This window comes from Phacochoerus africanus, chromosome 1 (genome assembly GCF_016906955.1).
Source record: "Phacochoerus africanus isolate WHEZ1 chromosome 1, ROS_Pafr_v1, whole genome shotgun sequence".
NCBI classification, from domain to species: Eukaryota; Metazoa; Chordata; class Mammalia; order Artiodactyla; family Suidae; genus Phacochoerus; species Phacochoerus africanus.
Window position 1 is genome coordinate 256471106 of NC_062544.1, and position 24416 is coordinate 256495521.

At 37.1% G+C, this 24416-nt stretch overlaps 1 protein-coding gene across 4 annotated transcripts in view; it reads left to right on the forward strand.

The window, feature by feature from the left end:
• ROBO1 (roundabout guidance receptor 1) overlaps positions 1-24416 on the forward strand; it is a 398650-nt gene that overhangs the window by 354270 nt on the left and 19964 nt on the right. For 2 of the 4 annotated variants that reach the window (XM_047794457.1, XM_047794465.1), the window contains 6 exons: positions 1953-2107; positions 4946-5281; positions 7771-7878; positions 10431-10575; positions 14559-14807; positions 23112-23518. In XM_047794457.1, coding sequence (XP_047650413.1) covers positions 1953-2107; positions 4946-5281; positions 7771-7878; positions 10431-10575; positions 14559-14807; positions 23112-23518 — 1400 coding nt within the window. The remainder of the gene's footprint in view (positions 1-1952; positions 2108-4945; positions 5282-7770; positions 7879-10430; positions 10576-14558; positions 14808-23111; positions 23519-24416) is intronic. The other 2 variants (XM_047794476.1, XM_047794482.1) reach the window with 1 other exon arrangement.

Consider the following 24416-nt stretch of genomic DNA (forward strand, 5'->3'; position numbering starts at 1 on the left):
GAATTGCTATAACCCACATCAATTTCAAAGGCTCCAGATATCTGTGATACAGCTTGCATTTAAATGTTTTAAATTTCAACAGTTCAGCAACATTGCTCTTCAAAGCATATTTTTATCAACAAATTTAAGAGTGAGTGTGTTCAGTTTTAATAGCATTATTCTGAATTTTAAGACTTCATTTCCCCACTCTGCCTTTTATTAAGAATGTTTGAGGGAGTTCCCATCATGGCTCAGTGGTTAACGAATCCGACTAGGAACCATAAGGTTGCAGGTTTGATCCCTGGCCTTGCTCATCCCGTTGCCATGAGCTGTGGTGTAGGTTGCAGACACGGCTCGGATCCCGAGTTGCTGTGGCTCTGGCGTAGGCTGGTGGCTACAGCTCCAATTCGACCCCTAGCCTGGGAACCTCCATATGCCGCAGAACCAGCCCAAGAAATGGCAAAAAAGACAAAAAACAAACAAACAAACAAAAGAATGTTTGAGGATTTTAGGAAATTTCAGTACTCTCCAGTATATGTGTTTATAAAATCCTAGATTAGAATGTGGATTCCAAAGCCAGACTACTTGGGTTTGAATCCCAACTCTGCCACCGTATACACAAGTTTCTTAACCTCCCTCAGGCATCTCAGTTGCTTAACCTCTTAAATCTGGCCAATAATAGTAACTACTTTGTGGAATTGTTATAAAGATTAAATGAGCTGATACATATAAAGAACTCAGAACAATGCCTCACACATTGTAGGCAAAGGGCAAATATTCATTTAATCACAGGCATATGTGTACACACGTATACATACATATACAGACATGTGGATTATAAATCCATATTCTTCATTCGAAGTGAATTATTCCTAAATAGCCATCAAATGCACAATAAGGTTCCTTGGTTGGTCCTCTACGTGTCAGAATAGGAACTATGGAGAGTGAACTATCAGGTTCTTGCTTCCCAGGTAAATGAGAAACATGATTGGTGCACTTTTACAAAGAAAATGAAACCGTGAAGAAAATCTTTGAAGAATCTGTAGTGCCAGTCTGTTTACGGTGGAGCTGACAGTACATCATGAATCATCACCTCTTTTGCTGAATTATCAAATAGAGTCAGTGTTGGAAAAGGGTACCAAGATTGCCGTTCCTGGACTTCAGTCTGTGCCTGTGGCGCTGGAGGTCCAGGGCTCCCATCAATAACTGCTGATGTCCTCTGCATTTCCGATGCACAGTGAAAGAGGATTAACATCTGCTGTGCCAAGAAAAACATGAACGCTAATATTTCTTATAGTGGACATCATTGTTTTACCAGATTTAATTCAGTAGCTTTCCTTTGTTTATATAGGGATTTGTGGCATTTTACATTGTTACCGTCAGAAAATGTTGACAACCTTACAAAACTGTGCACTGAAACACAGATAAAGCTTTCTGCAAAATGTCACAGAGCCCCAACTCACTGTCTCTGAAACATGGTTTTGAAGAAAATATGCAAATGTGCTTATGTGTGAAGGGTCCGTTATCTAAGTAAAAAAGCTTGTTCCATTTTTTAGTGAAGCTGTGAGAAGAATCGTGATTTTTTAACAGGCCAAAAATTAAGAAATGCAAACTGTCTTACCTAGAGTATTCTTTAAGCTACTCAAACACTAAGACATATTTTTAGATTCCCTGTTTGATTCTTAGTCACTGCTACTGAAGATGAAGTAAAACGTTACAAACAGTACAACATTTTAAGTCTCTGCAAGTTTACAACGTAATGGCTGTATAAACTGAGGCATGTGCCAGGAGATTACACTACAGTTGCCTTGTCTCGAAGGTAGAAGGAATGATAATATCATTCAGCAGAGTTGACCAAGTTCTTTGTGAGAATAATGAGATGAAGAATTGTTGGAATTCTGAACAGGGAATATTACTTGCTACTTAGATAACACTTAATAACACTTGCTTTTATATATATATTTTTTCTTTAGGCCAGGACTTCTCAACATCAGTGAGCCTGCCACACAGCCATGGCTGGCAGACACCTGGCCTAACACAGGGAACAACCACAATGACTGCTCCATCAACTGCTGCACAGCAGGCAACGGGAACAGCGACAGCAACCTGACCACATATAGTCGCCCAGGTTAGAGGCGCAGAGACAGCTTGATATGCCAGCCTGGCATTGTTAGGGACCAGCCATGAGGAGATAACTTTCCTTTTCTTCCCCCTAAACCAGAAGGGGAATTTAACCAATGTTTTCATGAGATGTTGACCATTATTTAGCAAACTAGCCTGATTCAGGTATTTTCTCCATCCCTATGTTTTGATATCTCACTCTCCACCCAGAAAGTCTTCCCAGTATAGGAAAGAATGGAGACTATAAATTCTAGAATAGATACCAAATAAGGAAAAATAAAATTATGCAAAAGTATTCATCTTCATAGTAATTATGGACTTACTCATTTTAACTCTAGTGTTAGTATTCATTTTCAAGACCTTAGGAATAAAGCAGATCAAAAAATCAATAAATATCTAGTTCGAGTGAACCAAAATTTTTAGTAACAGCGACAGTAATAATTATTACATGGTAGTAATAAGTAATTTTAAATGAAAGCTAACTGAAATTCAAGATTAGACTTTTATAGCATACTAGTAAATCCCGAGAATACAAGAAATATGTATCTTTTGCAGTGTATATACTAATCCTAATTTTGTATTGTGGCTTTTTGGCTCAGAAATTTGTGTGGGTAAATTACTTTTCTAAAATTTCATGCTAAAATATAACAGTAAAATTTGGATGTAGAGTATGCAATGCTCAAAGGGATAAACAGAAAACTACAAATAATTTCTTATTAGAAAGCTTTTCAACATTCATTCACAACATAGAAAATGTAAAAAGAATCAAAGAATCAAAATATGCAACTATAGAAGTAAAATAATCGATGAAATTAAGGAAAAGGGAACTAGAATAAGGCATTCAAGTAAAAAAAAAGTGATGCACCATAAAGTGCATAGTCTCCGTTGGATACAGAGATGGAAGTGATGTATCCACGTGACCAAGTCCATGTTCTCCAAAGGTCCACACTCTAGTTGTCTAGACAGCTAAGTGCTTATATAATTATAAGTAAAAGAAAGATTATGCTGAGCCAAGTAAGACAAAAATTGCAGTACCCATTAAATTAATTGTAGAGCTCTGTTGTCCAATATGGTAGCCTCTGGCTTCAGGTGGCTCTTTAAATTTAATAAAATACCATTTAAGATTCAGTTCTTCATATGCACTAGCCACATTTCAAGTGCTCAGTAGCTGCATGTGGCTAGTGGCTATTGTATTAGACAATGCAGAATAAAGCATGTCCATCACCTCAGAAAGTTCTGTTGGATAGCCCTCATATAGAAAGATTGGCAAAGAAAAATGAGATTGCCAAAACCATATTGCCTTTAATAATATTGCTTAACCACTATTACATAAAACTTAATACCTAGAAATTAGAAATAAGAATTACTAAAAGCCAGGTGAATCAAATACCACTGATCCCTGATCATTTATTATTGAAAGGCAGGGTAGTTGAATTCAGTAGGATAGAGAAGTTGCAAATTTTTCTTAAAACTGCATTCATTTTTACATCTTTAGTAGCGATTGTTTTAATTTTCCATTTTTTAGGACATCCAGTTAAAAACTAATCCTCAAGGTGACCTCTTAATGTTGCAGCCACTATGAATAAAATAGCTGACTAATTCTTTATTTTAAAATGTTTTAATTTTAAATGATGATTTTAGGGAGTTCCTGTCATGGTGCAGTGGAAATGAATCCAACTAGGAACCGTGAGGTTGCAGGTTTGATCCCTGGCCTCGCTCAGTGAGTTAAGGATCCGGCGTTGCCATGAGCTGTGGTGTAGGTCGTGTGTGAACGCGGCTCAGATCCCGAGTTGCTGTCGCTATGGTGTAGGCTGGCAGCTGTAGCTCTGATTGGACCCCTAGCCTGGGAACCTCCATATGCCGCGGGCTCAGCCCTTTTATAAAGAAAAAGAAAAAAAAACACAAAAAAACCACTAAATGATGATTTTAGTTCTTCCTGCTCTTTTAATATTTTCAACTATAGGCTTTAAATATTTCTTATGTATATTAGTTACTTTACTCAAATATTTAAATGCGGGAGAAATTACAGTGAAATTGAAATAGATATATTGGATTTATTTCAAATGTTATTTGATAAAATTATCCCAGCTACTATGATTCATTTTTCCATCATTATTGTCATTTTATACTTCTTGGGTTGTCATTATGAAACCATGAAAAAAATGATTATATAACATCCTTTCCTGATAATGATTACCCTGCATGACCAAGAAAAAAAAAAAAACTAATAAAATTCTCCTGAGCAGTATGTACTATTACTCTACCTCTGTTCCTCATACTTTTTAAATAGAGAGAGGTACTACATAAAATATTGAAATCCCAAGTTCTTTGCTCTAAGGGCAGAGGGGTTTTTTTGGTTTTTGTTTTGTTTTGATTTGTTTTTTGATCTGGATTCTCAGCCTATAAATTCTGTTCTGTTGCTTCAGAAGCTAACTAGTAACTTCAAATAGTGCAGTAACCCCAGACTAGAAAATTTAAAGTTGGCACATAAAGCTATTCCTGTATATGTTATCTCAGTGCAATTCCTATTAACGGAGTTGTTAAAGAAAAATTGATTTAAAATTGAATTGAATTGGGTGCATTATTTACTACCTAATTCTAGCAGTACTTTCTGTATAAATTGTGTGTCCTCTCAGTCCCTCAATTTTTCTTACAAAAAGAACATTTGATATGTTCTTTAGAAAGAACATATGAATACTTGGCCCTTTTTTTTCCCCAATCTTATTTAAACCTATTTATACTTTACATAAAAATTTTACTGTGACTCAGAAAGCTACTTACAAGGAAACTTGCAACGAATAACCATGCAGAATGACTTTTTCCTTTTCCTCTCCATTGCACATAGCTGATTGTATAGCAAATTATAACAACCAACTGGATAACAAACAAACAAATCTGATGCTCCCTGAGTCAACTGTTTATGGTGATGTGGACCTTAGTAACAAAATCAATGAGATGAAAACCTTCAATAGCCCAAATCTGAAGGATGGGCGTTTTGTCAATCCATCAGGGCAGCCCACTCCTTATGCCACCACCCAGCTCATCCAGTCAAACCTCAGCAACAACATGAACAATGGCAGCGGGGACTCTGGCGAGAAGCACTGGAAACCGCCTGGACAGCAGAAGCAAGAAGTGGCACCGATTCAGTACAACATCATGGAGCAAAACAAACTGAACAAAGGTGAAGAGCCTTGCCTTTATCCCCATCCTTTTCTGTGTTGGCATCCTTAACCCTTCGGCACTACGTGCTGAAGCCTGTCTAGAACTAGCAAGTGAAATCTTTCTTTTGTCACTAACGTGTTCTCATTTCTTTGGTTTTGAAATTTTCCTGTGTCAAGGAGTTAATTAGCACAACAATAACCCTGGAAAATTGATTTTATAATAATATATAAGTATTTTCAAATGGTTTTGAGAGGAATTTAAATTTAATGGTAGGTGAGGGATTGCTCAGGACAGACATCTTTTATTCATAAGGCAGATGTACAACCATCACAATACCTCACATTTTAAATAAATAGGCTAACCCATTCTTTCCACTCGAGAATGGGAGATAATTGCTTCTACATGGTCATATAAATGAATGGCATTTTTTATATCAAACTGAAGAAAATTAATTAAATTAACTTGAACTAGAGAAGTGGTTCCATTTGTTGTATTTCTCCTACCCCCTGCGGTTCCTGAGACTGCTGCAGTATATGATTTTAGAGCCTAAATTTCTTTGGTTGACCTGATTGAAGTCTGTCAGGATAGAACCTCAAATAAATTGAGTTCAGTGTTAACTTGTAGCAGCAGAATAGTATGTTATGGCCTGAGGGGAATGTTTCTCTATTGTAATATCGGGACGTTGGAAGAGATAGGTATTTGAGTTCTTTGTGGTCCTTCAGGCTACTGCTTTAATAACATGATTTGCAAAGTTATAACTCTAGAAAAGAAAGGAATTGGTCTAATTTAAATAGGTCAGGGCAATTCCGTATGAGTGTCCAGGTAAAGGGTACATTTTACCATAGATAATTAGAAACACAGATTTATTTTCTTCAGGATTGAGTTGGGAACTTTTTTTTTTTTTTAAAGCCTATTATAGTTGGAGATTACAGAAAGAAAGCTTAAGACAAACATTTCATTTGATGTAGTGTTATATGTTTTAATTTAATAATAGAGCCATTTTGCCTTGTTCCCAGATTAAGAAAACGCTTGGGGATTTCTGTCATGGCTCAGCAGGAACAAATCCGACTACTATCAATGAGTTTTTGGGTTTGATCCCTGGCCTCGCTCAGTGGGTTGAGGATCCAGCATTGCCATGAGCTGTGATGTAGGTTATAGATGTGGCTCGGATCTGGTGTTGCTGTGGCTGGGGCTTAGGCCAGCAACTACAGCTCCAATTCAACCCCTAGCCTGGGAACTTCAATGTGTCCCAAGTGCGGCCCTAAAAAGCAAAAAAAGAAAGAAAAGAAAAGAAAGCATGGTATAATAACCCAATTCAATATGTATTTTTAACCATTTTTATTGAAGTATAGTTGTGGTACACTATTATATAAGTTCTAGCTGTATGACTAGTGATTCACAATTTTAAAGGTTATAGTCCATTCGTAGTTATTACAAAATACTGGCTATACTAACTTTGTTGTACAATATATCCTTGTAGCTTCTTTTATACTTAATAGTTTGTAACTATTAATCCCGCCTCTGCATCCGTAAATTGTCCCTCCCCACCCCGTAACCACTAGTTTGTTCTCTGTATCTGTGAGTCTGCTTCTTTTTTGTTTATATTCACTAGTTTGTTGTATTTTTTTAGATTCTGCATGTAAGTGATACCACACAGTATTTGTCTTTCTCTGTTGGACCTTCACGTAGTATAATACACAAGTTCATGAACAAAGGCTGACAAAGATGAATAGGAACGTTGCTGTGATCATAGAGTTTACAGTGAAGATTCAAACTATTGTCATATGTCATATTATTCCTGCAGAGAGTATGGCTTTACTGTGGACTTTGGAAAGGTCTGACAGTCTCCTGTGCAAATATTTCAGAGCTCTGATTTATTGTTTACACTGCTTGTAAACAGACTTGGTATGTCAAACTATAATAAAGACACTGGAATGCAACTAGACTGACAGATTATTACTCAATAACATTCCAGTGGTGAGTTTATCATTTGGATTTTCATCTCTGCCTAAATGAGTAGAAGCATCGGTGGGAGACTGAGATATTTCATTTTCTTATCATGGACATATTTTTTATTAGATATAATCTTGCTGGCAAGTTTCAGTTTTACATTTTTTTTTTATGATTCACAGACATGATATTTTCCTGAGTTCTTATTATTAAAATTATTTTGTTACTATACTTTTAAAGATAAGAAGTCAAGCAAATCTGATTTCTGCCTTAGCTGATTTATAAATATTTTAAAAAGAAGAAATAGTCCCTCACAGGATTTGTTCACACTTATGTTTGGTTAGATTCATGTAAAGAAGATGACACAAAGAGTTTGTATTTTATAAATCTTAAAGGGGGACATGTTTAAAGATTTTTATTTTTTCTTGGCTTTTCATCCTGAACATTTATGTACCCCTTAGCAAGTGATCAACATGGTAGTTTAAAAGCCTAATCATTGGTAATGATTGAGGCACCAAAGAAAATAAATGTTTAATTGTTTTCATCTGAAATGTCTAGATTATCGAGCCAATGATACAATTCCTCCAACAATCCCATACAACCAATCATATGACCAGAATACAGGAGGATCCTACAATAGTTCAGACCGGGGCAGTAGTACATCTGGTAAGTAAGAGAAACCAAGGAGAAAACCGATCTCTCATTTTAAAAAATGGCACATTCAGAGATTACAAATTGAATGCTAATGTTCCAACATGTGATTTGAGTCTTCTAGGCATGGGTCTTTCCTCTGCACCTGAGGGACTGTCCACTCACTAAACCATTTTATGTTCTATTGGGTAACAAAGATTGAGGCTCCTATTTTCCTCCTTGTTAAGGAGCTGCAGTAAAGCCAGAAGCATGACCTCATCTTTAAAGGCAGTTGAAACGTTTTTTCCCCCTCAGCAAGAATATCATGAAAAATGTTGCCACATAGAGTTAATCTGCTAAATATGTTATCATTTGAAGGAAGGCTATAAAAGCACATACAATTTGAGCAGAATCAAAAGCCTAAGAGATGATATACTGAGATTTAGGTACAGTTGGAACCTGCCTCAATTTATAATTTCTCCACTCTCCTTCACTCAATTCTTGCTCATAAAGCAGCCTCCCAACTTCAGTGCCTCAGAAGCCACATTGCGGCCTCTTCCCTGTGGTCTTCATGCTGTTGCAGCTGTTTACCAGCTGTTTTCCTGATAGGGGCTGCAGATGGGAGCTTGCTGGTACTCAAGTCCTGCTTTTCTAATTAAAGGCAGTTCATTATTAGAACTAACATGTGGCAAGTCACACCACAATGAGAACAAAACCAATTGATCTTGACTCTAGTTTGTTTCTCTGGGAGAGGGTAGAAATATTACTTCCCAGTACCTGGATTAAAGTTGCCACAGGTGCTTTTAGGCAAGTCTCTTACTTCTTTTTCGGTAACGAATGTGGTATTTGCATTTTACTATCTTCCCTTGACCAAGGCGTGCTGATTTCACATTCTCTAGCCTGTGTTTTGTCACTGATTGAAATTGTTTCTATTTGAATTAAAGGAGTTTAGAAATAGTTCTACTCTTGTTCTACTATATGTGGTTTGAGTTTTTTAACAACAGTCAAATTGTATCAAACGACTTTTTTTTTCCCCCTTTTTTAAAGTAAGTAAACTCTACATTAAGAGAAAAATGTCAAGGCTTTTTCTTTGGATTCTTACCCCCTTAAAGAGAAACACATCTTAATGGAAAAACATATGATTCTAAGTTATTAATTTTCAATTGACTTTCTCCATCCCTCAGCTTAGCTACATAGGTCCTGATGTTCTGTTGCTATTTATTATTTGGTATTGTGACTATACGGTAAAAAATTACAAAGAGGTGAAATCTGGTGGTAATTAGGGAAGAGAATGAAGCAATTAAATGACGTATAGGAGAGGTTTGTGATGTTAGGCCTTTCAGAACAGATGGAGTTGTTATAGTAAATAGATGTACGCCAGGAAGTCAAGAGGAAGGTGCTGGGTATAGTCAACTCCACAACACAGGCATAGCCATTCCAACACAGGACGACTGAGTAGAGGAAGAGAGAGTGAAAATACATAAGCAGAGGCCGGACAATCGTAATTGATGAGTAGCAGCCTGTCTCTCAGCCCACACGTGGTGCAGTAACATTCCAGTGCAAGAACATCTGGCTTAACAAACACTGCTATTTGAATATCCCCAAGTGACTTAAAAAAAAATAAGGCCCACTGAACATACTAAGACCTGTTTCATGCACCATGTTAACTTGGAGTTGTTTCAGAAAGGTTAAATAAAAAAGACCAAGATAATTCGCTGAATTTAAGGGATCATATAAGAAATATAATAATAGACTTATTGTCCATAATTTACAGAAGAATCTAAAATGTATCATATTAGAGGAGGAGGATAAAGACCACTTCGTCCACAAATATCTTTGACCTAAAGCTATTTTTTTAAATACCCCAAAATATGCAGCTACCTATGGTTAAAGAATATGCCGAATCTAATATCAGAACATTGGGGAACTTGAATAATTGAGCTATTTTGACCAAGAATGTTCAAGAAACAATATTTCACTCTAAGCTATAATTTTATAGAAACAGTGGCTAAAAACACTTCTGTTCTTTTTTAAAAATCATTTTTCTGCTTCTTTTGTTGTTAGATATATTAGGTCTTCCAGCAATTATTTCCATCTGCACCTGCCTTTCTGACGAAAACTAGTAATTTCATTGTGCCTAAAACATTTCAGTGGACAAGTACAAATTATATATATTCAGTGATTTAATGCAACAGTGGAAATGTAATAGATCGTATCTGTATCATATTGTATTTTAGGTTCCAGCAATTAAATAATAGAAAGGCTCTTCAGAAAATATGTCTACAGCTCATTTGTTTTAGATGATAATCCATAATGCAATTAATTGCTGTAAGAAGATCACTATTAATGATATGACTTGTAAAATTCATTTATGATTTTATTGCTTTTTCATTATTTTGCAGTTAAACTTGGCAATATTTTGCATCTTGTACAAGGTTTGGTTTAAAATTAATGAAGAAAAGAGTGTTTATCTCTTTATTTATGTATGAATTACAAGGTCATGTTTACAGAAAATAATTAGCCTGTGATAATAAAAAAAAAGATGGAAAGGACAGAAATGAAAGACTTACGCTTTATTTCTTTTAAAGGGAGTCAGGGGCACAAGAAAGGGGCACGGACACCCAAAGTACCAAAACAAGGTGGCATGAACTGGGCCGACCTGCTTCCTCCTCCTCCTGCACATCCTCCTCCTCATAGTAATAGTGAAGAGTACAGTGTTTCTGTAGATGAAAGGTAAGACGAACTTCAGTGGAATAAGATGATTCCTTAAACCCATATGAACTATTAAACTAAATCACCAAGGAGAGGCTGGTTCCTAAGGTCCGTGAACATTTGTCTCTGAATAAAATAATATCAAGAGGTCAACAGAACTTAAAACCCCTCCCCAGTGGAGTTCCCATCATGACTCGGCCGTTAACGAACCTGACCAGCATCCATGAGGACACAGGTTCAATCCCTGGCCCCACTCAGTGGGTTAAGGATCTAGTGTTGTGGTGAGCTGTGGTGTAGGTTGCAGAAACATCTCAGATTTCGTGTTGCGGTGGCCCTGGCGTAGTTCAGTGGCTGCAGCACCAATTGAACCCCTAGCCTGGGAACCTCCATATGCCATGGGTGCGGCCCTAAAAAGACAAAAAGACAAAACAACAACAACAACAACAAAAAAAAACCCTCCTCGGTGTTGTCAAAAAAAGGAATTTGTGACTTGGAAGCTGCTTTTGGAACTAAGAATCATGAATCATGAATACACACACACACACATACATACACACACACACACTTATATACATACATAGTTTATATATTTATATTTACTGTATAGGCATATAATTTACATAGATGATCATGAGTACATATGAGAGCACATACATATCATTATATATATATAATATATATGATTTTGTAATAAAATAATTATGTGGATTTATACCACAGCTACAGTATCCCGAAAACTGTTTGCTCTTAGATTTTGTCACATTATGCTGAAACTGTAGAATTTAAACTTTACTAAATTATCTCTCTCAAGGATTTAACAAGTATAAATAATCTACATGACAGCAATTAGAAAGTTAGTCTGGAAGTTCTTGTTGTGGCTCAGCAGGTTTAGGACCTGACATTGTCTCTGTGAGGATGTGGCTCAATCCCTGGTCTCACACACTGGGTTAAGGATCTGGTATTGCCATAAGCTACAGCGTAGGTCACAGATGCAGCCCAGATCCAGTATTGCTGTGGCTGTGGCATATGCCTCAGCTGCAACTCTGGTTCAACACCTGGCCTGGGAAGAGAAAAAGGATGTTAATGTGCTTGTTCCACACTCCAGATTCTGTAGAATAGGATGTAGTACCACCAAAGAAAACAAAACAAGCTTCACTATGATCAATGGAAGAGAACTCGTTTGATGTAGAGAATGAACACCAAAAAATGAGAAACCTACCTGAAAATATAGTTTGTTTAAAATGACAATGATGAAGACATAGTTCTTTCACTCTCCCCTAAAAAAAAAATTATAGTTCCCACTATTCCGGGAAACACAGTCTCTGTACTTTTGTATTCCAATCACTGAATTAGCAAAGGCTGAGCCATTGCTCCTAGGAGAAATGCAGGGTTCGGTTCCTGCAAGCCTTGGGTCACAGTATTTCTGTCAGCTAATCCATACATAAACTTTATATTTTATGTGTGATTTTGTTTAACAACATTTAATGTATATTGTTGATTCATTAACATCTAACTCACAGCCAACAGCACTGAAAGTCATTCTTGAACAAAGTTTATTTAATATAAATACTTCTTCCATTAAGGCTCATCAGAACCTTTTTACACTTTGGAACACTAGACAGCCCTAATGTACTACATTTGGGATCATTTTAAATAGGGAACTCACCAACATAAAACAAGAGAGAGAGAGAACAACATGGCCCTATTTAGACCATGGAAAGGAAACAATGCTGGTTTATAGTCTGAGAGCTGAAACAAGAAGGCAGAGTGTTACCTTATTTGACCTCAGATAGGAATGTATGCATCTATCAGGTGACACAAATTTTTAGCTTCTCTGTATATGTCCATGAATGACCACAAAAATGCTATGGGTATTGACTTTGAGTTACCCATATTTTTTTAGCAGATAGGTGAATTTGCAAATATGGAATGTGCAAATAACCAGGATTTACTGTATTTTAAAAAATTCATTTCCTAGGCTGTATTAACAACATGTATTGCTGTTTTAGTCCACCAAAAAAAGGGGTAAAACAAAATTAGTGGATGTAGTTAAAAAAAACAAACAAACAAGGAATTCAACTGTGTCCCAAAGGGAAAGTCTGATTCTAACTGGGAAGAGTCTGATCTGCTGTTTTTGTTCTTGATCTTACCAAATGAGATGGTTCTTAATCAAGAGGAGGGGTTTCATGGACATTAAGACCACAGAGAGATGTGAACTCCTAGAAAACTAACATGATATACATGGTGGGAAGTGAGAGGAAGCTGGGAAGGCAAGTGTAAGCCAGATTATAGAGATATTCAAATGTCTTAGTAGATACTCCTATTTTATTCTCTAGGCAATTAGAGAGCCACTTATTTTAAAGCAGGTGAATAACTGGAGTGACACATATATGATAAAGTAATCTCGGAAACAATACGAAGGTGGAGAAAAAGCAATAGATTCTAGAGGGTTTTTTAGAAGTAGAATATAATTGAACTGGGAAACAGTTTGAGGTAGAGAAGAAAGAGGAATGTCAAAATGAGTACAAAATACATAGAAGACAAAAAAAAAGTGTCAAAGAGGAAGATAGTGGGATTAGCTCAGTAAAAGAAGATACAAAGAAATCACATTATATGAGCATCAACTAAGAAATCATATGAGCATCAACTTTCCTGAGTTCTGGTAAACATGACAGCTGGTAGAGAATGAACAAGAGACAGGGGTTGAGTTCCCTGGTAGCCTAGTGGTTAAGGATCTGGCATTGCCACTGCTGTTGGCTTAGGACACTGCTGTGGCTCCAGTTCAATCCCTTGCCTGGGAATATCCGTGGGCGGGGGGGGCAGGAGTGAGCAGGGGCATAAAAGGGGTGGGTAACAGGAACAAAATTTTTATAATGCCTTAAGTTACTGCCATGCTAATTAACCATATGCCCTGAGGTAGGAGAAAAGAGATTGGCATGACTGTTCCCCAGAACTATTTAGAGCTTCCTCACACCTCTAGCAGAAGAGTAGAGGGGCATTTTATTTTATTTTATTTTATTTATTTTTGTCTTTTTGCCTTTTCTAGGCTGCTCCCGCAGCATATGGAGGTTCCCAGGCTAGGGGTCTAATCAGAGCTGTAGCCGCTGGCCTACGCCAGAGCCACAGCAGCTCGGGATCTGAGCTGCATCTGCAACCTACACCACAGCTCACGGCCACGCCGGGTCCTTAACCCACTGAGCAAGGCCAGGGATCAAACCCACAACCTCATGGTTCCTAGTCAGATTCGTTAACCACTGAGCCACGATGGGAACTCCTAGAGGGGCATTTTATTGTTTATTGATTATTTTATTTATAAGGGTTTTTCATTCACCCTCCTAAATGCAAGCCAACTGTGTTAATTCATTTTGTGCTCAATTGAAGAAATAGTGATTTATCATGATTTCAGGGAAAAAGGGGGTCAGATCGGACTAATACGTTGATCTCCCTCTGAAAGGATTTTCAAGAGCCATTTTCCTCAGAGTTTAGCGTATCATCTTTGGATCATCCACAGGACCATCTTTGAGTCATCCTTTAGAGATCATGCTGAATTGGAGGGATATACCAAACACATTTGCAGAGTACTAAATTAAACTCTGTTAAGTAGATTTCTTTGTCACAGGACCTCTCAGAGCCTTTAATGTGCCAATTAAATTATAACCCCCAGAGGAATAAAATATTATATATAGCACTTCGCAAACCTTTGTGACAATGACTTAAAAAAAAAAAAAAAAAACCTTCTTAATATAGCCAGCACATTCAGATTTAAAAAGCAATTCAGAGGTTCCCTTGTGGCACAGGTAAGGATCTGCATTGTCATCGCTGTGGGTTTGATCCCTGGCCCAGCAACTTCCACACACTGCAGGCACAGCCACAGAAATAAATAAATTAAATAAATAAATATTTAAAATAAAGAGCAATTCAAAGCTAGTATTTCACTAACTACAGAAATAGTTTATTTGAATTAACCTGAAGTTAAGTCTAAGTGTTCTTATAATTTGTTTTAGCTATGACCAAGAAATGCCATGTCCTGTGCCACCAGCAAGGATGTATTTGCAGCAAGGTGAACTAGAAGAAGAGGAAGATGAACGAGGCCCCACTCCGCCTGTGCGGGGAGCAGCCTCTTCTCCAGCTGCCGTGTCTTATAGCCACCAGTCCACTGCCACTCTGACCCCCTCTCCACAGGAAGAACTCCAGCCCATGTTACAGGATTGCCCAGAGGAGATTGGCCACATGCAGCTCCAACCCGATAGGAGGTATGTTGTCACAAGTCTTCTTCACTGACAAACCAGATAATTTCCACTCCTAAGTGGCATTTACAGAATGCTATTACATGAAGTAATTTTCAGGTCACATGAGGCTTTTTTCCAGTCTCATCACACAGTAAGCCTTCGTAATTAACATAAAGTAATATTGTTGATCAGAACATTAGATTAATTGATCCCAGTGAACTTGCAGCCATAAAATAATGCACCTTAATACTCACCCACTTATGATAATTACATTTATAAACACGCGGAGATCATGTAGTAAAATATGTGGGTTGCTAATCTTGTAACATTTTATTGATGATGACTGTTTTCGTATTTTAGTCTTCTTTATGCATGGGTATGTCACTTCTTTAGTCTATGGGAAATAGATTTTTCTCCTGTCTCTTTAAATTAAGTCTGCAGAATGATCTGTTCTTTAATAGCTATAATGTTGCAGAAGAATGAATTTGGTAAATTCATTTTATGTTAACCTCAGATACCTTTGGTTGTGATGTTAGGTTGTAGTTCTTTTGTCTAAGCTGCTAAATAGTGTGTGTGTGTGTGTGTGTGTGTGTGTGTTTGTGTGTCTTAGACTTTTTTTTAACCTATATATTCATCCATTGCCAACCAGTACATTTTTGTCATGCATAAATCCTTCATTCGTCATTTCTACCACACAAAAGCTATTACTGCATCATGTTAGCATTTCTCTCATTGTGATTATTTTGTTTGTACTATTTTATTGCCCTTAACACATTGTATATATATAACTTTCTATATTCCTAATATCATTTAGGAATATAGAAACTGAGTATATTATTTGCCTCAGAAGAACTCCCCTCAATATGCTTGATGAATAACAAAGTCCGGTTTACGCTGCTTGAATTCTGTAGGTTAAAATAGGATTTGCAGTGTTTGTTAACTATTCTATCAGTAAGAGGTTATTACCAAATTTCACTCATATATTCTCTAAAATGAAGGAAGAAGTTAAATTTTCTTGTGTGTGTCAAGGGGGAAGTCAGATTGCTAGACATGTAAAGTTAATACTGTTAACCCCGGAAGACTGAGAAAAAATAAGGCATCTCTTTTCCCTATTAAGGTCAAAGCCATCTCTGCCACTCTCATTCAGAGAAAATGAGACACTAATAGAGGCTATTAGCTCTGAAATTCCTTAGCATTCTTTTTTCATTCTTTCAATTACCCTTTTCCTCACTGTGCTCCTCTGTGTTACAAGTGATACCCAGTATTTTCTTCCTGCAAAGCTCTTCTTTTGTCTTCCTTTTGTCATCCTTTTCACCTGTGTTGAAAATGATCAAAAATCAGCTTATCGCGCTTGACTTCTCAACCTCTTTCTCTTCATTCAGCCCTCTCTCTTCACTATTAACTCCACTACTTTTTAAACTTTCCTTCACTTCTTCTTCTAGTTATCATACTCTTTGCCCCTCCTTTTCCTTGGGATCATCTAACCACTTCTGCCTTCCTACTTCTTACTCACACCAGAGCCCATTGCATTCCAGTTTATACCATTTTGCTTCTCTCGGGTTACAGAAAATAACCTCATACTTGTTATTGCAAAGGCCTCTCAGTCTTTATCACACTTTATCACTTGCAGTGATGGCATGTTTTCTAATTTTTTTGTGAGAATCAAATGAGATCATGTATATAAAGTATCTAAAGCAATCCCTACTGTCCTCACCCTTACACCATCACTCCTACATATGGTTCAGCTATCACCTATATACTGATGGCTTTCGAATTGATTTAGCCAGCCCGTCCCTTTTTCCTGAACACCATCACGATATTTTCACTTAGACATCTAAAACTACACGCGTCCAAAACCAAATTCTTTGTCTTTGCACTTGACCTTTCAGACTTGTTCCCTCTTTTCTTTTGTTGGCAATCTGGAATCACTAATCCTTGTTTATTTCACAAAACATTAATTAACTCAAAAAACTTGGTGATTTTGAAATCAGCTCAATTATCGTATTGTTTCATTTTTTTCTGTTATCTTCCTGCTATTCCCCAAGATAAATTATTCACCAAACCCTTTCACTTCTAACTCCAAAATATCTCTTGAGTTGGTTCTTAGTTTTCCATTTCTAGAGCCGCTAGGGCAGGCCCTCAGTCTCTATCCTTTGAAATATTGCCATATCCTTGAACGAATCACCACTTTTCTTCTCTCCCTCTTCTGTCCACTCTCCACATAATCTTTCTTTACACACAAGTTTGGTGATATTACTCCCTATTCAATGTCAAGTCTTACTGTTTAGCTCAGTATTCAAAGCCTTTTACAAGTCTTTCTCCACCCCTCCCCCCTCCCCCCACAGGACTTTTTTTTTTTTTTCTGGTACATATTTTTTTAATTGTTATTTCCCCAATGCAATTTTTTTTCTACTGTTCAATTCTTTTTCCTTTACTTACCTCTTCCCACCCAATCCCTCCATACTAATTCCCACTTTGCTAATTAGTCTGTATGAAATTCCCTAAATGTGTCTTAAACTCACCAAGATCTTGTCAGCAATGCTACTTTCCAGCCCACAGAGGGCTACTTTAGAGCTAGCAGGCAGGGCAGGTAGCTTTTGCCTCTTGTGGCTGCCACCAACATCTTTACTGTCCTCACAAAGTACATACTGTTTCTTTGATTGCCTGACAGCACTTATCTTTCTAAGCCTGTTCAAATTCACCACTTATACAACTTTCCTCTCGTTGCCTGGCAAAAATCAACTAATCTTTTTTCTTCCTCTTCACAGTGGTCTGTTCACAGCTCTGCTACCACACTAATCAGGTTTTCATGTTGCATTAGCATTGGCTATTTGTATTTTTGTTTGCCCATCTAAATCAAAAGCTCTTTGAGAGCAGAGCTATTGTCTTACTCATGCCATTGAATTCCACAAAGCTTTCTTCAGTAAGTATCTGATAAGTGGAATCTGATACTAGAGGGGAATTTGGAAATGACTTTCCCCCTGCTGCTTTTTTTTGGGGGGGGGGTTACCTCAAAATGAATATGGATAATTGGGATGTGCATTGGATGTCTGCACCTAAAATCCTTGACGATATGCAGCCTTTTTTAAAAGGTATGACTTTCAGTCTATGAAGATATTAAGAATTGTATTTTGGAGTTCCCTTGTGGCACTGCAATAAGGATCCAGCGTTGTTCACTGCAGCAGCTCAAGTTACTGCTATGATGTGAGTTCAGTCCCTGGCCCGGGGACTTCCACATGCTGAGAGCACCACCTCCCTCCCAAAAGGAGAATTGTTATTTCCAGGACTGTTGCTGGAAATAACACTGGGCACTAATAAGAAGTAGATGAAAGTCCATTAAACATAAAAACTATCACTGCTCTTTTATGCTGAAGGTATATTCTACATGTTTACCATAGAAATTTTTGAAAACACAGATAAACAAAATGAAAGTACAGAAGTACCAATGATCTATGTGGTCAGAAATTGTCACTGTTAAAATCTTGGTAAAGATCCTATCCATCCTTCATCTCTACATGTACTCACATTGCATTGAAACTGTGACATGCCAATATAATTTTATAAGCTACTCTTTTCACTGAATAGTAAATTTTTCCATGCCAGTAACTATTTAGATACTTGCATTAAACAAACGTATGCTGTAATTTGTTTAAACAGTTCTTTAATACTGGACATTTAAGTCATGTCTATCTTTTTGATACTACATGTAAATCTATAATTCCCACCTCTAGTTAAGTCTTTGAGTCAAGCCTCTTCTCAAACCCTGGCCTGTTCAGATGCCCCATCAGTAGATGACTACTGTTTCTCATCATCCTGCCACTTTCCTAATGAGGCACTCATTAAAGACAGATAGCTCTTTCTTTACGTATTTCATTCTAGAGCATTAGACCCTTATGTCCAAGTCTCTGTTCTTGCAGATTTTTACTGCCTGAATATCACTCAGAGAGCAGTACACGTCTCCAGCCATAAAGACACTTTCCTACTTCTGACAGCCATTTTCTCTTGCCTGTATTACTGTAATGGCCCGTAAGTGGTCTTGTTGCCTTTAGGCTTGCCCCTTCTTCAATTTAATCTTCTTGCTGCACACTGTACAGAGGCATTTTCTTAAAATCCCACACTGATCAAGTCTCCCCATTGTTTAAAATCTCTCAATGGCTGCTCATTTCCCTTAGAAGTTTCCTTAATGTAGCAATCAAGGCCCTTTGTGATCTGACCCCTGTGTGCTTCCCCTTCCTTATCCATTGGCACTCCCCTCCTCCTTGTTCATGTTGCCTTCACTCTAAGTTTCTTCCAGTTCCTGGAATGACCAGTGCTGTCACCTACCTTGAGGTCTTTCTATTTGCCATCCCATCCTCCTGGGACACCATCATCCCATCTCTTTTTTGGAGCTAACAGTTATGTGCCTTTTATTTAGTTATGTATTTACTGGCCATGCCCAAAGCATGTGTGAGTTCCCTGCCCAGGGATATACTCATGATAGCAGCAACCCAAGCCACTGTCATAACAACACCAGATCCTTAACCCCCTGTGCCACAAGAGAACTCCTTATGTACCCTTTAGATCCAAGATTAAATGGCAGAAACTCCTCAGAGAATCTTTTCCTGATGTCCCAACTCTGAGATAGGAGCCAATTATTTGTGTTCCCACAATGAGTGCCCTAGGTATCATCTGTCATGGAGCTTTGTGAATATTGTATTATTATTGCATATTTAATTAATTGTTGGTTTCCCTCCACTAGACTATAAGTCTCTTCAGGCAAGGAACATATCTATTGTATGTAGCTCAATTTCTAGTGTAGTGCCTGAGTTCCTGTTTCTATTGCTGCCGGACATGCCACACTAAGATACAATCACCCAAAACCATTTTATTTTACTCATAATTCCATGAGTTAGGAATTCTGAAAGGATTTACCTGGGCAACTCATCTCTGATCCACATGGGTTCTTCTGGTCTTTAGGGCTGCGAGATCTACTTCAAGTTAGTTTCTTGACTCCTATGCCTGATGTCTTAGTGCTCTGTGGCCTCTCCAGGGTCTCTGTCATAGCCCAGGGTTCTCATAACATGGGGATCTCAGGGAAGTGGCACTTCTTACATGGCAGCAGCCTTCCAAGAAGTCCAGAAAGTGAAGTTGCCAGGCCAGTTAAGAGCTACACTCAGAACAGGCACAGTTTCTGCCACATTCCACCACAGGGTCCACCCAGATTCATGAATGTAGAGCTATATTCCCTCTGTTGATGGAGAAGAGCAAGTTCTCATCTCAGAAGAGCACTGGGGATGGAAGATATTGTTGTGGACATCTTTGCAAAATATAGTCTGCCATGGCGTGATACAGAGTTAGCTTTATTAACCAGGACTGCTTGAAAATCAAATCCTTCCATGTCCTCAAGTATAAACCATAAGCCATTGTCTAAGCTCTTGTTGCTTGTAATCCCTTTGGTCTCAGACACTAGAAAATTCTTCACTGTAGTTGGTACACAGTAAATGTTTAAACACTAAATACATTTTTTACTTTTACGTTGATTGATTAGAGGCATTGATTATTGATTAGAGACATTGATTATTGATTAGAGGCCTTATACATAATAGTGTGATGTATATTAACAAGAAATCACTGTGCTAAAACCATTGTAACACTGCAATATTTAATTAAATAAGTATTTCGTATGTGTATTACTATAGATATTGCAGTTTTGGCATTCTAATGAGTTTGTAAGACACTCTATTTTTGTCTAAAACTAGGTAAACTAGATGATCAACATAATAGGAATCTCTCTTCTCTCTTTTCAGCAATAACTATGAAAATAATATAAGTAAATTTATTTACATTTATTGTTTTCGAAAGTATCTGGTACTATTGAATTTGCTGTAGTTGATATTTAGTTAAAAAAAAAGAATCTCTTGAAAAGTAAAAGTAAATTTCATGTATGGAATAGGAAGCTTACTGATATTTTATCAATATATATGAACTAAATATGATATAGTTGGAAGGAAAAGAAAGAAGGCAAAGGGAAATTAAATATCTTGTCTATTTACAAGCCAGCACATGGTTAATTATACAAAGTACTGAAGCTACACCAGTTTTAGAAAAGAATCTCAAAGGTGTACATTTCCCCCTTTGATGTTTTGCTTGGTAAATGGTATGTAGTAAACTATAAAACCACTTGCTTTCATAAATTAATGGTATTAGTCCCTTTTTCTCTTGAACATGTTTATGAAGGTATCGTTTTTTCAGGAGCCTAGAGTGTTGTGATTCACAGTTATATACTTGTACATTTTTTCAGAACACATTGAAACCCCTTGAGGGGGTTGAGGTTCATTTGTGGGAATCCCACTTGAGTGCAACATCTTGAAATAGCCTTTTGTTTTCAAATAGAATATATTACATATTTCAAACTGTACATGTTTATCACACGTTCCCTGGGCTGGCCTTATTTACAGATGGTTTGAATAAATTTTTCTGTCTTTCCCCCGCATTTGTACAGGGTGGTGGTAGTTAAAAGCCAGCCCTCATTTAACGTGAAGATGTTTTTGCTCCACAGAATGTGGATTATCCAAATACAACAATGCTGGCATCCTTTCATTGTGAAATTGGCTGTCCTACATCCCTTTTTTGATGGTCAAAATAGTCCCTTTTGTGCTAAAAAGTCTTACATGTGTTTAAAAAAAGAAGTTTCTTGTGGTATTTTGGATGTGCATGCTGACAAAGACTGTAAATTGACTTTTAAGTATGGTATTTTATTGCAATCCAAAATTAAACAAAGGTTTTCTGCCTATGTGTATAACACACTCCATATTGAAACAATTATCCATTTTAATCTCTTAAATAACTTCAGCTTGGGACATTTTTCATATTTCTTCTAGTGCCACACACAGATACATTAGAAACCACCCAGAAATGAAAAATAACAATTTATACTGGAGTGTATACATATGTTATTACATGTCTATGTCTGTGTATATGTGTGTGTGTGTGTGTATGTGTATATATGTATGTGTAATAATATCATTCCTAAAGGAAAGGCCATGAACTTGGAAATGGAATTTGGGATTTAATTCTAAATTTGATACATACTAGTAGTGAGCACTTTGGCAAGGTCCTTAATTCCTCTGAATTGCAATGGCCTCCTCTGTTAAAATGATAATAAAATAAGTACCTTAGAAAGTTGTTGTGAGAATTAGATGAGTTAACACTGTGAAATACTTAGCGCAAAGTAGGTGCTCAACAAATTAATTGTGGTATTTTAATAATCATATATTTTTAATGCTTCCCATTTGTGTTAATAAAACATGTTTATTGAAGTGTCAATTCCTTGGGATAAAAAGCACCAAACCTTTTTCTTCAGACCACTGCCATGCCACCCTAAAAACTGTGCTATACTGAACTTCCCTTTCCTTCTCTATAGCAGGTCCCTAAGCTAAATCTTGACCAGCTCCCATGTAGTTTTGCTGTTTTCTTTTTTTCTTTTAATTTAAGGCGCATCTGCAACCTACATCGCACTCATGACAACACCAGATCCGTAACCAGTGAGCAAGACCAGAGACTGAACCTGCCTCCTCATGGTTCCTAGTCAGACTTGTTAACCACTGAGCCACGATGAGAACTCCTGTTTTTAATAGAATAAAATCTAAAGGAAATTGTATCATATGCTCAATGTATAATTTTTTTAATCCTAGAAAATTCTACTCTCTATAGTCGAAATGAAAGAGTCCATTTGCTTGCAGTTGTAGGATTGGCAATGAAGGAAAGGGAAAGGAACATATTTCTGCGTTCCTGGAGCAGCCTGTTTCAGGACTGATGTCTGTTGTCTTTGGTTATAATAACCTCTCAACAGTATTCTGTATATTTTAGGACAAATACATAGGTGTCAATCTCTACCCCTTTTTAACTGAACGTAATCCAAAAAATAAAACATAAGGTGACTTATAGGCAGCTGAGATTATTTCTAATAAACTTGAATCAGGGAGTTCCCTGGTGGCCTAGTGGCTGAGAATTCAATGGTTGTCACAGTTGTGGCTTTGGTTCAGTCTGTGGCCTGGGAACTTCTACATACCGCAGGCAAAGCTAAAAATTAAATAAATCAATCAAAAGGTAGCCCACCTTGTTTAAAAGTACCTCATACCTCTGGTTTGGAGGTAAATTTCTTACAACTCAAAAATAGAACTTAGACAAGCTCTTATTTCCCATTGTTTTTTTTTTTTTTTTTTCTGAACAAATTAGCTCCAAAGAAACAAAGATCAAATTGGTGTACTTGTGAATTTCTTGGTTGATTTATGCTTTTGTGTCTTAAGTTATGAGCTGAGCCATACCTATTTATTCATCCTCCCACAGAAGGCAGCCTGTGAGCCCTCCTCCACCTCCACGGCCAATTTCCCCACCGCATACCTACGGCTACATATCAGGACCCCTTGTCTCAGATATGGATACGGATGCTCCAGAAGAGGAAGAAGACGAAGCCGACATGGAAGTGGCCAAGATGCAGACCAGAAGGCTTTTGTTACGTGGGCTTGAGCAAACCCCTGCCTCTAGTGTTGGGGACCTGGAGAGCTCTGTCACTGGGTCCATGATCAATGGCTGGGGCTCAGCCTCAGAGGAGGACAACATTTCCAGTGGACGTTCCAGTGTTAGTTCTTCTGACGGCTCTTTTTTCACCGATGCCGATTTTGCCCAGGCAGTTGCAGCAGCAGCCGAGTATGCTGGTCTGAAGGTGGCTCGTCGCCAAATGCAGGATGCTGCTGGTAAGTCTTTCACCAAGGTGGAAAAGGAAACTCGATGTGTATATGCCAGTTACTGGTTATTCTCCTATAATCTTATGTCCTGTGTGAAATGCAACTATTACTGCTCTCTTTTTATTTTTTGGTTGCCTAAGGACACCAAGGTCCAAGAATATGGTGTATTTTGCTTATTCCCTTTTTCTTAACAAGGTTTTTAAAATCTTCTATTTATGTTTATTTAATAACTCCTATATAATGAGGGTGAAACTACCTGAAAAGTCTTCATTTTTAAAATACAGCAAATATACATACATATACAGTTTCTTTAGGAATGCATGTGACCCATTAAATGAGGTTTGTGTTATATATACATATATATATATATTTAAGATGTAAAAAGTAACCAAAATAAAATTGATTGAAGTAATTCCCTCACCTTTTTTAATTAGAAATTGTCTAGGAGAAATAGATAAATATCCATAGGGGACTCTCAATTGTTGGAAATTGGGCTACTTTTCCTTAATCCCCATTCTCCTCATGCCCTCTCAGTAATGATACTAATTTAATTGGGAAGATATAAACACACATTTTCAAACATAGATATATTCCACGCTTAAAGTAAACATTGTTAATCAAATAATTTGGAGTGCAAATTAATCCAAACATATTTTTTCTATTTTCCATTTTAGTTGCCAGTTGCCTGTTTTTAAATTACTATATATCCATTCTTACTCATTTTTACTTATCCTCTACTCCCAACTCTCTTTAGAAAGAAAATAGTATGAGAAAGCAAAAAAAATAATTTAAATCATACATTTATCACATGACTTTCCTTTCTTTAGAATGGAATACATACTTTATACATTCATACACACATTGAATGTGTGTATATATTTCTGTATATTCCAAGAAAATATAAATA